The 12,541-nt window shown below is 30.3% G+C and overlaps 2 protein-coding genes across 5 annotated transcripts; both read right to left on the bottom strand.

Moving 5' to 3' along the window:
• Nucleotides 1-303: 303 nt before the first annotated feature.
• LOC107926621 (cytochrome P450 71A1) lies at nucleotides 304-6,117 on the bottom strand. Of its 2 annotated transcripts, XM_041097297.1 has the most exons (3): nucleotides 5,740-6,093; nucleotides 2,149-2,807; nucleotides 304-1,142 (listed from the first exon to the last, which is right to left on the bottom strand). In XM_041097297.1, the coding sequence occupies exons 2-3, from the start codon at nucleotides 2,758-2,760 to the stop codon at nucleotides 525-527; spliced, it is 1,230 nt and encodes a 409-aa protein (XP_040953231.1). In that variant the 5' UTR covers nucleotides 2,761-2,807; nucleotides 5,740-6,093; the 3' UTR covers nucleotides 304-524. The 2 variants fall into 2 exon arrangements, with proteins under 2 accessions (XP_040953231.1, XP_040953229.1); XM_041097295.1 differs by having other exon boundaries at nucleotides 2,149-6,117.
• A 1,697-nt stretch (nucleotides 6,118-7,814) lies between these two features.
• On the bottom strand, nucleotides 7,815-11,236 carry LOC121219342 (serine/threonine-protein kinase AFC2). Of its 3 annotated transcripts, XM_041097292.1 has the most exons (12): nucleotides 10,933-11,236; nucleotides 10,202-10,415; nucleotides 9,930-9,956; nucleotides 9,665-9,818; nucleotides 9,510-9,558; nucleotides 9,301-9,415; nucleotides 8,953-9,044; nucleotides 8,664-8,820; nucleotides 8,509-8,573; nucleotides 8,315-8,412; nucleotides 8,135-8,237; nucleotides 7,815-8,057 (listed from the first exon to the last, which is right to left on the bottom strand). In XM_041097292.1, the coding sequence occupies exons 1-12, from the start codon at nucleotides 11,032-11,034 to the stop codon at nucleotides 7,911-7,913; spliced, it is 1,323 nt and encodes a 440-aa protein (XP_040953226.1). In that variant the 5' UTR covers nucleotides 11,035-11,236; the 3' UTR covers nucleotides 7,815-7,910. The 3 variants fall into 3 exon arrangements, with proteins under 3 accessions (XP_040953226.1, XP_040953227.1, XP_040953228.1); XM_041097293.1 differs by lacking the exon at nucleotides 10,202-10,415 and having other exon boundaries at nucleotides 10,933-11,142; XM_041097294.1 differs by lacking the exons at nucleotides 9,301-9,415; nucleotides 9,510-9,558; nucleotides 10,933-11,236 and having other exon boundaries at nucleotides 10,202-10,414.
• Between the last annotated feature and the right edge of the window lie 1,305 nt (nucleotides 11,237-12,541).

The following is a 12,541-nucleotide window of genomic DNA, read 5'->3' as shown; positions in this document are numbered from 1 at the left end:
TTTTCTTTCCTCTCATTTTTCAATTCTACCAAATAATGAATGGAAAGAAAATTATTTTTTCTTTAAAATTTTCCACATTTCCTACCAAACACACCATGAAAAGGGAATTTATATTTTTTTTATCATTCTATTTTTCTACTCTTCCAATTTTCTTTTTACTCTACCAAGCTAAGCCTAAATGCTAACCTCATGTTTAGGCCCCGAACGTGAGAACAATTGCCATGTTCAGTGACTGACTTGGACAAAAATAAAGTTTAGACCCCAATGTGAGAGTAGTTGTCAAGTTCAGACCTCAAAAAGTGATTTAACCCATAGATAAAAGTAAAAGCTTTTAAATGCAACAACTTTTTACAACAAATAACAATATAAGATAAGAGTGAATAAAACTCGATTCGATTAGAAAATGTGAATTGTTTTTAATGAAGTCGAAATCTATATGAAATATGGCATGGGATAGAAAAGTAGTTGTGTTGTAACGAAGAAGATAAAACAAAAGTAGAGAAAAGAGATGAGATGAAAAATGGCTAAGTAGATGGATGAAATATGGTGGGCATAACACGAAGAGGAACTTTCTTATTAACAGTAAGCCCATAGTTTTCAATCAAATCCAAAGTCTCCGAAGTTTCACCATCACCCAACTTCCAATCAAACCTAAACAAAAGATTTGCAACCAAATATTCAAGCGATGCAATCGCAAATGGCATCCCAGGACAATCCCTTCTCCCGCACCCGAACGGGATGAACTGAAAATCTTGACCCTTAAAATCAACCCTGGAGTTCTCAAATCTTTCCGGGATGAACTCTTCGGGGTTTTCCCACCATATCGGGTCCCTTTGAATCGCCCACACATTGATGAAAACTGTAGTGTTGGGTGGAATGTCGTACTTTCCTAGTTTAACGGCTTCCGATGTTCCTCGACGGACCAAGAAAACAACTGGGGGATGAAGCCTTAATGTTTCTTTGATCACACATTTCAAGTATTTCATTTGATTTAGGTCGTTTAATTCGATTTTCTGTTTGTTTTTCGCCACTTTTCGTACATCTTGTTCAACTTTTTTCAACACGTCTGGTTTTTTCAACAATTCGGACATTGCCCATTCTGCTGTTGTGGATGTTGTTTCAGTTCCTCCAGCAAACATGTCCTGAAAAACCAAAATTTTCAAAACAAAAATAAAACTATTCATATTTTGTTGTTTAATTCTTAATCAATTTTATTACGTTTTATAATATTTAAGATTTAATTATGAATTTTATCCTTTTATTTTATGAAAATTAAAAGGTTAATCTCTCTACTTTAATTTAATAAAATTTGATCAATAAAAACATTGACCTAGAAATCAATACTTCATCGATTTATATGCACAAAATTAGCAAAATCCAGTAGTTCAATGATCTATATGCAGAGGCGGACTGTTATGGTGGCCTAGAGGGCATGGCTCCTCACCTAAATTTTGAAAATTTTTTATTTCTCTCTTAAAATTTTTAGAAATTTTTAAACAGTACCTCTCAAATTTTTAAAAATTCTTATTATAATTTTGGACTTTTTTAAAATTTTAATTGAGCTCTCTTAAAATTTTTAAAAATTCTCATTGATCTCACAAAAATTTTAATTAGATCCCAATTTTTTTAAAAAAAATTTCTTATTAAACTCTTAAAATTAGGCCTCCCAAAACTCAATTCCAAAATCTGCCACTATCTATATGCAATAAATTAGCAGAAATCAACTGTTGAAGTTAATACGTTTACTGGGTAACTTCTCAGTTTTCATAAAATTATGAGAAATTAAAGTTGAAGTGTAACCAAACCTAAATTGAATTAGTTTATGATACAAACTGCATAATATACCCCCCCCCTTTTTAATAAAAATAAGCATATTATAAAATGAGAAAAAAGGTTGGGCCAGGTCCAGATTTAATTTATCTGTTTTTTGTACAAATCCATGTTATGAGTTTCAAGCCTTCTTAAATATCATAGCCATAGGGATTTGATAAAATAGCTTAACCATATTTTTATTGAAACTCAAGTTTCTGAGGTCATATTTTAAAATTATCCTAATTATTTTGCATGAATTCATCCTTAAATTTAATATTTTTGTTTAATCGATAAAACATGAAGAAATGAGAAGAAGAGAGTTAAAGAAAAAAAAACCAGTAAGATTGCTTTGATGTTGTCTTGAGTGAGATCCAAGCCATCTTTTTGAAGTTGCAAAATGATAGAAAGGAAGTCTTTCGTTTCATCAATGGCTTCCTTTTCCTTATGTTCATCAATTACCTGATCAAAAAACAAATCCAATTCCCAAAAAGTTGATTTCAATCGTGAAATAAACCCAGTTACATAATCCAACCATTTCAAAGACGGCCAAAAATCACCAAAACACAAGGTGGTGAAAAGAACCATAACCCTCCTCGTTAACTCTCCAAAATGAATTCCGCCATTATCGTCTTCAGCTTTACGACTAATAACACATCGGGAAACAATGTTACTCGAGACCGCCATTAACATCTTGGTTAAATCAACAACATCACCATTAACAGCAGCCTCATGGATTTTCCTTATTATAGCATCAACTTCTTCTTCTCTTACGAACTGAAACGATTGAACTCTTCGAGCACTTAGTAACTCAAGAACACAAAGTTTCCTAACTTGTCTCCAATAATCTCCGTACGGTGAAAACCCCAAATCTTTGCACCCATAAAACAAGATATTTGCAGCAGTGGTGTTTGGCTTGTTCATGAAAACAACATCATAGTTTTTCACCATTTCTTTCAAGGAGTCAGCTGATGATACAACTAGGGTTGGATTTTGACCTAAATTAAGAAACATTAAGGACCCATATTTTAGTGAAAGGTCTCGAAGGGATCGGTGGGGGAGTTTCACAAGTTTATGAAGGTGGCCAATGATTGGTAACTTTGGGGGAGAAGGAGGCAAATTCTGTAATTTGTGTTTTGATAGTTTAAGCCAAAGTAAAAAGGAGAAAATAAAGAGGATGAGAGAGAGAAACAATGGGTTGTAAAGTTTATTTTCATTGATGAGCTCCATTAATGGTGGTATCTCCAATTTTTTGCAGATCAAGTTATGAACTAAATAAGAAAAACCCCAGTCAACCATCAATTTTTATTTATTTTATTCTTTTTGCAATAAAGAATTCCATCAATTTAGCATGACTCGGATATTTTTAGATTTTTAGGTTAAGTTATCTCAAACTCGTGAGGTTTTCTGTTGTCTTGTAGTCATTGGATTTTCTATCCAAATTCAGTTCTTGATGTTTTTTATTAGCTTGTAGTTACATTTAAGTTTAAAGTAGAATCAAGTTGAATCCCAAAACCAAAATCAAAATTATATAAATATTGTTTTTTTTTTATCCACAAGACTTAAAACTGACCTTTACAAAATATTCATTTCTCAATAGCATCTTTTTATCAAAGATTCCCATTATGTATTATCTGTTTGTTTGAGAATGTAGTTTGGAATTTTGTAGGTTTTGATGTAGTTGAGTTCAATGTTTAAATAAAACAAAATCATAGGAATATTGAAATTCATCATGTATTGTATTTCCGGAATTAAAATACCAATTTAATCAAACTTGTTTTTTTTTAAATAATCGACTTCATGGGTTCAATTAAATTAATTTTCATATGTTTGATTCCATCATTTACTTTATATTATATTTACGTAATACGAGAAAATATTCAAAAAGATGAATCAATTGAATTCCATGTGATGGCCTAATAGTTAAGAATGATTATTGCACCAAGTGTGATCTAGGTTCGAATCGTACTAGTCGCGTTGATTGTTCGGGTTTTGCCTTGTTATAGTAATTCACAAAAAAAAAAAACAAAGATGAGGGGAATCCCTTATATATTATGCAAAATGGATCTTGTTCTATCGTTGATGAGAAATCTCTATGAAAAATACGAATTAGAGTTTGAAGAAGAGAAAGGAGAAGGAGTATTCGACCCGTAACAGATAGAGGAGGATTTATTCAATCACATAGTTTGGGCTCCTAGGATATGCGCCATTGGGGCTTTCTATTTGATTGTATCGAAAGGCCCAATGAATTAGGATTTCCCTATTGGGCCGGGCCATTTCGGGGCAAGCGGATCATTTATGATGAAAAGGATGAGCTTCAAGAGAATGATTCGGCGTTTTTGCAGAGTGGAACCATGTAGTACCAGGCACAAGATAGATCCTCCAAAGAACAAGGCTTTTTTCGAATAAGCCAATTCATTTGGGATCCTGCGGATCCACTCTTTTTCTTATTTAAAGATCAGCCCTTTGTCTCTATGTTTTCACACCGAGATTTATTTGCAAATGAAGAGATGTCAAAGGGGCTTCTTACTTCCCAAACAAATCCTCCTACATCTATATATAAACATTGGTTTACCTGTTTATTTAGTAAGTAATTATATATATATTTTAACTATGTTAAATATTTTAGACTTAATTTTATTTCAATTTTATATATTAACTTTCAAATAATTTTATTTTTTATTTTAAGAAATTTATTTCGATTAAAACCTTTTAAATATTTGTAATTGATTTTAGATAAAAATGATTTAATGAATTTATCTTAATTTTAATATATAACTGAATTAAACATAAGTTTAAAATCAAATATAATTCAATTTTATAGTAGTCCAATGTAATTTTAAGGTGGTTAAATTTTCATTATTTAGTAATTAAAAATGGAGGAAAATAAATAAAATAAAATAGATCAATAATAAATGTATAATTCTCTCTCTCTCTCTCTCTTTAACTTGAATTTTACTTGATAAATATATTTTAAGAGATGTTAGATTATTTTTATCAATTATGAAATGGTATTTCTTTTAAATTATTAGTTTCTAATGTTACATACAATGCATTTTTAATTATTGTTACCTATCATTAATTTTTAAATAATATACAAATTTGGACTATATAAAAAAAAGGGTAAAATAACAAGCAACGATTATGATAAGATTTCATGATAAATATAAAATATATTTACATTAAATTAATAAATACAGTGAATACAAATAATTGTTGAAATTTGTTAGCTTTTCAAAACAAACCTAATGATTGCTTCACATAGTATAAACAACTTACATAAAAATGTAAAAAAAAAAATCATAATATTATATTACCTTCAATTACTTTTTGCTGCCATTGTTATTCGAATAAAATTTGATGTTACCTCTCTTTTTTATACAATTCTAAATTATTAACACTAATAATCTCGGTTTTTTACTAGTTGCTACTTCATTAAATATACTTAACTACTAAATGTTATTTATAAAGCTAAACTTTAATTTTAATTGATATATTAATTGAGTGACAATTAAGATGCTTAAATAACTCTATTTTAAAATTAACACAAGTTTTTAACTAATAATTTTAAATTAAATTATAGTTCTTTTTAAACTTAATTTAGTAATATAATGAAAAATAAATAATATTTTTATCCGTTCAAAAGTGTCTCCAAATTCGTTTTTTTATATGTATTATAGAATATAGATGGATAAGAGGAGCAAGTGACATGGCAAGAGCTTGGCCCTCCAGTTGGTTAAATGGGAAAAATGTTTTATAGTTACTCCTCAAATTTAAAAAAAAAAAATCAATTTAGTAATTTTTCACCTTTGGTTAAATGAAATATATATATAATTTTAACCCTTTTAAAAATTGATAATTTAATTTAAGCATTTTTAATGCAAGATTTTTAGGTTTAAACTCCCAAATTTTAGAAAAGAGGAGGTTTACCTAGAAATGGAGGTCCCTGAGTATGCCAAAGATCAAAGAAGATATGATCGGTTGCACGAACCAGACTAAGAAATGCCAAGAGATGAGGAAAGGAAGGAAGAAAGCTTCAAAACTAAAGAAAGTGAAACGATTCAGAAGAAGTTTTGAAAGAAAAATCGTCAAACTGGAAATGAAATGATGGGAAGACGAGATGACAGATTTCAGCAAATTTTGATTGGGCAATAGGTCAGTGCATTTAATGTAGGTTTAGAAATCTCTCTTTTAATATCTAGATATTTATTTCAACCTTGGCCATCTGTTTTGGGTCGGGTTTTCCTAGGATAATAGGTTTATAAGTTTTGTTACAATATTTTTTATTAATAAAGCCCAATCTTAATTATTTCAAAAAAAAAAAAACTCCCAAATTTTATAATTTATCTCAATTTCCTTAAATTTTTTTGGCATCGTAAATCACCTATTAAGCTTTTGTTTACATAAATTGTTAAAGGAGTTTTTGTTATAGGTTAAAATATATCAAAGTTTCTTGTACTCTTTGCAAATTTGAAATTTAGTATATATATTTTTATTTTTAGGAATTTAATCTCTTATATTTCAGAATTCAAGTTCAATTGTTAACTTTTTTTTTGATATTTTGGAATAAAAAAAATTACTTGGTAGCAATATAACTAAAAAATGAAGTTGTAATGAACTTGAATTTAATTTTAATAATAGTTGGACCTGAATTTTAAAATCTAAAAATTAAATGGATCAGCACAATTGACAAAGGCAAAGATTCTGGGTCTTGAGTACTCAAGTTTTTTAATAAAAATACTAACTAAAATGTTAAAATTTTAAACATAGTAGCCCATATGGCAATCTACATGTACTTTTATGTTTTTTTTAAAAAAATGTTATGAACTTTATGACTTTTTTTAATTTTTAAATTATTTATTGACGTTACATATATGACAAGTAATGTCATGTTTACATGAAGTACATGTAGATGTCACGTGGGTTGCCGCACTTTCATAGTTAAAAAATTAATATTTTAGTCAACATTTTGTTAAAAAAAGTAATTAAACTCTTTTAAAAAGTTAACGATCAAATTTAACTAAAAAAAAGAGTCAAATTAACAAAAATAAAACGTTAACAGCTAAATTTAATATTATGTTTTTTTAACCTTGGCTTCCATTATTAGGAAAAAGTAGGAATCATGATTTCTCACCATTATTGCTTTGGTCATTTTCCAATTTTGTTGGGTTTTGAAGGAGGACTATAATAATTATGATTCAAAAAGAAAGGGTGATTTTTGCTTTTCTTTCTATAAATTTTTGAAGTTCTTTTTATCCAATTTGCTAATCATGGCATTGGTGATTGAAGTATTTTCTATGCCCACGCTTAACTTCCATGTAAAATAAAAAACGAAATATATAATAAATTTATTTAGTATAAATAATAAAATAAATATAAACTTTTTAATCATGCAATGGATTTCAATAAAATATATAATAAATCCACGTTTTAGATGTGAAATCAAGCTTATCTTTGGGTTGCAAAAATATCAAGAAACTGCCTTTACTCATTTTTGTATTATTTTTATAATATATAATTTAAAAAAAATTGAATCCATAATGACCTTATTGGTAGTCGTTACTGCCATGGATCATCACATAAGCATCATAATAGCTAATTCAATAGTCGTTAACAACTAATTAAGCAAGATTGATAGGATTTAACGATCAACTGTTTAATCTATGTCCTGGTATCTTTTGCACATTACTATAAACCAATATTTCGAGCCCAAATAATAATTACCTCAAAATTTTGAAGCTCCTCGAATTTTCGGAAGTGTTTTTGACATTGTAAGTCTCATTTGAGTCAACTCACTTTTGAGTGTTTTATAGAAAATTCAGCTGCTTTATTTAATTTTGCATTTGGAAGCTCAAAAGCATAACCATATAAAATGTATTTAAATTTTAGATCAATTGATATTTAATCTTAAATTATTTGTTTTAATTTTAAAATATCATGTTGCAACACTTTTTTCAAGTGTCAATTGCCCTCAGAGATGCATTGAAAAAACGACATGGGCAGTATAATTTATAAAAAGGTATATTCAATCCAACTAATGATACAATTTTTCATGTAACTGAATGTTTGATACAATTTACAAAGTGAAGCATATCGCACGCTCATCGCCTAAACTTGTCCCCGCTAAAAAACGGATGCCTTAGAGCTTCACGAGCAGTGAGCCTATCAATAGGGTCATACCTAAGCAACCCCTGCAATAGATGGATTAGATCCCCAGCCGAATGGTCCACATGCTGCATTATCAAGTTCTGCAATCATTGCACAAGCCTATTAGACCAACATAACCCACCACCAATCGTGACGCTCGCCCGAAACAAAACCATACCTGAAGACGAGGTAGCTTAAGAACAGCTCTCATACTCTCCCTTGATGCAGCACCATCTGGCCAATCCAGTCTACCACTTCTAACATACTTCTCCGCATGTCGACTGGAACCCACAAACTACATGTTAATAAACTTCAATAAGACAAAGGGGGAAAATGAAAAACTAAAGAATCCACGCACTCTACTCTCTTCAACATGTGCTGATGTAGTGGACCCAACACCCGCTCCATCATGGCAAGGTGCTCCAGATTCTCATGTGTTTGAAACAATGCCTCACCCTGTCGGAATATCAACTGTTGTATAAGTGCTCTGCTCATATATCATTTTGCAATCTTACAAAACCACAATACAATGAATCGGTTTTCCTGAAATACCGTGCATAATTCAACTAAGATGCAGCCAACACTCCATATGTCACAAGGGTAACTCCATCCCAGTCCTATAAAATCCGATATAAAAAATTTAATGATCATGTGACCATTTTCTAAAACCATTGATACGTGAGCCATAATAACCTGAAAATGCATACCAAGAATAACCTCTGGAGCACGATAATGTCGTGTTGACACAATGTAAGACTGATCTTGACGCTCATAAGTAGTGCTACCAAAATCTATTACCTTAATGGCACTTGATTTTGGCAACCTTTTAAAGTAAGAACTACCTTTTGGAAATCTTGATGTACCCTGGCAGCATAAAAATAATATAAATAATTAGCCCAAGAAATGACAGACAGATGTAATACATCACAGATAGGGATTTTACACCAGTAACTCTTGCTGCAAAGAAAGATGAAGGTTTCAACTAAAGGAAAATACCTTGTAATCAGGAACTTTGACACACTCTGGAGAGACAAGAAGAATATTTTCTGGTTTCAAGTCCGTATGTATCAGACGCAAATCATGCATGACTGCAAATATTAACAAGAGCAAACTATAAGAAACCAGTGACAGAATAAGCACAACAATTGGTACCATTCTAATAAACATCAATGCAAATGCTTTCAAAGGAAAAGACTTCAGACACCTCTAATAGCTAACAGAAGGCATTCATAGAACCTAATGATTTCATTTTATATTAAGGTTTAGCAGTCGAGATAATGATAACTTAAAAATGGCAACATAAGAAGGATAGGCAGAGATACTAGCTTAGTAATTATTACACACATGCTACACATTCCAATAGTTGTCTGCCAATGTCGCGGACAAGATCAATCGGAAATGAGCGATAATTGTTATTCCGTAGAAAATCGTATAAGCTTGGTCCAAGCTTCTCAAACACCTGTTGAAACCATTTAAATTCATTCACAAGTTTTAACCCCCAAATTATTGGTCAGTGGGGAAAGCAATCCATCACAAATCAATCATATACTTACAATACAGATATGGTTACGATAGTCAAACCAGTTCCGTATTTGCACACAACTGCAAGGAATGAACGCATTTAACCATTGCAAAAAGAACTTCAAAAAGTCTGTTATAAAGTTGGTGGCTCTAGCGAAATATAATTTTAATGCAGTGGATAACTCACCGATTGCCACCTTTATCATGTTTCCCAAGCTGTTGCAGCATCTCAATTTCTATCATGGCTGCTTCATGATATTTCTTAATTCCACGAACAATTTTGATAGCAACCATCTCCTTCCTCTCTCTATCCCAGCATTCTAAAACCTGACCAAAAGTACCTGTAAAAGGATGGAGGTCAGGAAAGAGATGCCTACTAAGATGAAATGGCATATATATATTGAACCAAACCATAGGTAAACAAAAGACGCAATATGTTCACTAAGGTATACCTTCACCCATTTTACTCTGTATCTTATCTGCAACCGTAAAGAAAGGATAATTAGAAACAAAAGTACTAAATAACTAACAAAAATGTGTTAAAAACTCCTTAGAACAATAAAGAAAATGCTAATTATCACTAAACCATTGAGAGTTTAACCTACAATCAAATCCAGAAATACAATCATCCTATTCACCAAATACCAATTCAAACATTTTGCTTTATGGTTTTCAAGGCAATTTATCAATGAATATAAGCTTGTGATGGTAAAAGTGAAATTACAGCGAGAGGTTAAATTATCTCCAAGCTCAAACATGTAATGCCCATCTTTGTCATCTTCTCGCCACGGGGGAGAACCGTTTCGAGCAACTCCACCATTTAGAACTACAGAAGAACTAGTAGTAATAGTACTAGCACAATCTGAGGGTGCTTTTGCAGTAGAAGCAACGCTTGTCACATTCCAAATCTCTTGTGAATAAAACATTCCTACCTGAGCCTACACACAGCCATCCATTCATTGTACCACTAAAAGATAAAAAAATTCAACACTTTTTTATCATCCCCAATCACCTTAAAATCCCTTATTCTTACCTACCAAAAATTCCATAAGAAAAAACAAAAGAGAAACAGTATATAATATCTAAAAAAGGCTTAAAAAGTAATTATTTATCCCAAAAATTATCATAATAAAGACTCGTGCAACACAAAATATAACATATTGATGAATTTGTTCTATCTTTCCGATGCCCTTGGAATCTTACAAATTGAGGGATAAATCCCTAAGACACGAATTTCTTCTTAAAAATAAGATAAATTGATGGTTAAACTGAATGATAAAACATACAAATTAACAAAGGAAAAAAGAACAAATCAAATAATAGCAGATCTAAGGCAAAATCCTTAAAAAGAGCATGTTAATCTTTACAGAACAGATTCGTAAATTGGAAAACTCTACATATAGGGTAAATATTAACCAGATTTAGGAAAAGAAAATCAAAGAACAAAGGCGATACCTGCGGCGGCAACTGAGTTACATCCCATCCCAATCGCGGCCGCTTTCTAGGTCGCCGATCCATATGCGTATGAGGAAACTCCGTCACGCTCTCCATCTCCATGATCGTAAAGACTAGATCTAGAAAAGAAAATTCTTTCTTTTTCCCGAGAAAATGATAAAAAATTGAAAATTAATATTTTTTCCCCCTTTCTTCAGGATAAGGTTTCGCTCACCGTACCCGAGTTTTTAACCTAACAACTAAAGGGACCGAGGCGGTTGTGATGCTATCTTGCCGTACACGTGTCAAGAGATTTACCGTTGGATTGACGGAATATGCCATGTGAATGTGCGATCCTTCTAATATTGTGATATGGGCCGCACAGTCAAGTCCGAAAGCTAATTCGAAAAATTAAAATATTTAAATAAAAATATAATATTTAAAAGAGAAGTTGAATAAAATTTGATGTCCGTTTTTTATATCGGTCGAATTTTGAATAAGATTTTTTTATCTAAACTCGATTTAATCTGGATATATAATATTATATAAAAATATTATATTAATTATATATATTAATAATTACACTAAATCATTAACTCAACAATACTTAAATTCATTTTTCCAAAACCTAAAGAAAAAATTTTAACCAATTAAAACAACCCAACTCAAAATATAAAATTTTAAATAAACATATTTATTATATTTATTTGTAGTTTTTAATATAATAAAACATTATTAAATTTATGGTAGTATTTTTAATATAATAAAAAAACTTTTATTTTAACATTTTTAGTGCATTTAGTATTTTATATTTTAAAAAATTATTTTAAATAAAATTAATCTAAAAAAGTCAAATATGAATGAGCCAAATTGGGCTCGAGTTTACCTTTCTTAAATTGGATCGAACTTAGACAAAAAAGTAAACTCAATTTTCAAATTGAATCCGAACTTGAAACATTGGTCTAGATACCTTGTCCGGCCTGACCAACCCTTCACAATATCTATGTTTATCTCCTGTAAAGTATACGATTATTTTGAGTTGGATTTTTAAAATAAGGATGTGAATCCAAAACGATTTCCTATAGATAACAATTTGTTTCAACTACAAATTAAATCTTTTTTAGTCATTTAATTATAAAAATTTAGGCTTAATTGAATAAGTAGCTTTTAAATTATATCATTTTTTTAGTTAGTTAACTAAATTTTGTTTTTGTAAAACCATATACTTAAAATTAGAATTTCGTCACCATTATAAGCCCCTATCGTTATTTCCGTTAAAAAAAATTCTTCAACCAATTAAGAGTTGACACGTAAATTTTTAATGATAATAAAATTTTTTAATATAATATAATATTAAATTAAATTGTTAATTGCTATTATATTTTCCTCTTTCCTCCATCTTCATCTTCACTCCCTTCTCTCTAGGTGATGTCGCAATTCATGATTAATGCTTTACCATTAATATTTCTTCCTTGCATAAACTTAGAGTCTAAAGCATAACCCAAATGGGAGGTTTGTGGAGAGTTAGGTAATCTAGTTTTGCAAAGGAATTCGTTTGGTCATAGAGTATGCTGTTACAAGACATAACATATAGTACAAACAATAAATATGACCTACAAACTCATACATA

This window comes from Gossypium hirsutum, chromosome D07 (assembly GCF_007990345.1).
Source record: "Gossypium hirsutum isolate 1008001.06 chromosome D07, Gossypium_hirsutum_v2.1, whole genome shotgun sequence".
Taxonomy (NCBI): domain Eukaryota; kingdom Viridiplantae; phylum Streptophyta; class Magnoliopsida; order Malvales; family Malvaceae; genus Gossypium; species Gossypium hirsutum.
Note: the sequence above shows the minus strand (reverse complement) of the source record. Positions and strands in the feature narration are given on the sequence as shown.

Bases quoted from the DNA above. Each gene is read 5' to 3' on its own strand.
- LOC107926621 (XM_041097295.1), bottom strand. From the start codon at position 3,108: ATGGTTGACTGGGGTTTTTCTTATTTAGTTCATAACTTGATCTGCAAA. The intron at 1,143-2,148 runs GTTTTTTTTTCT...TTGGTTTTTCAG, and splicing joins ACATCAAAGCAATCTTACTG to GACATGTTTGCTGGAGGAAC.
- LOC121219342 (XM_041097292.1), bottom strand. From the start codon at position 11,034: ATGGAGATGGAGAGCGTGACGGAGTTTCCTCATACGCATATGGATCGG. The intron at 10,416-10,932 runs GTATCGCCTTTG...GGCTGTGTGTAG, and splicing joins TAACTCAGTTGCCGCCGCAG to GCTCAGGTAGGAATGTTTTA. The intron at 9,819-9,929 runs GTATACCTTAGT...ATCCTTTTACAG, and splicing joins ACAGAGTAAAATGGGTGAAG to GTACTTTTGGTCAGGTTTTA.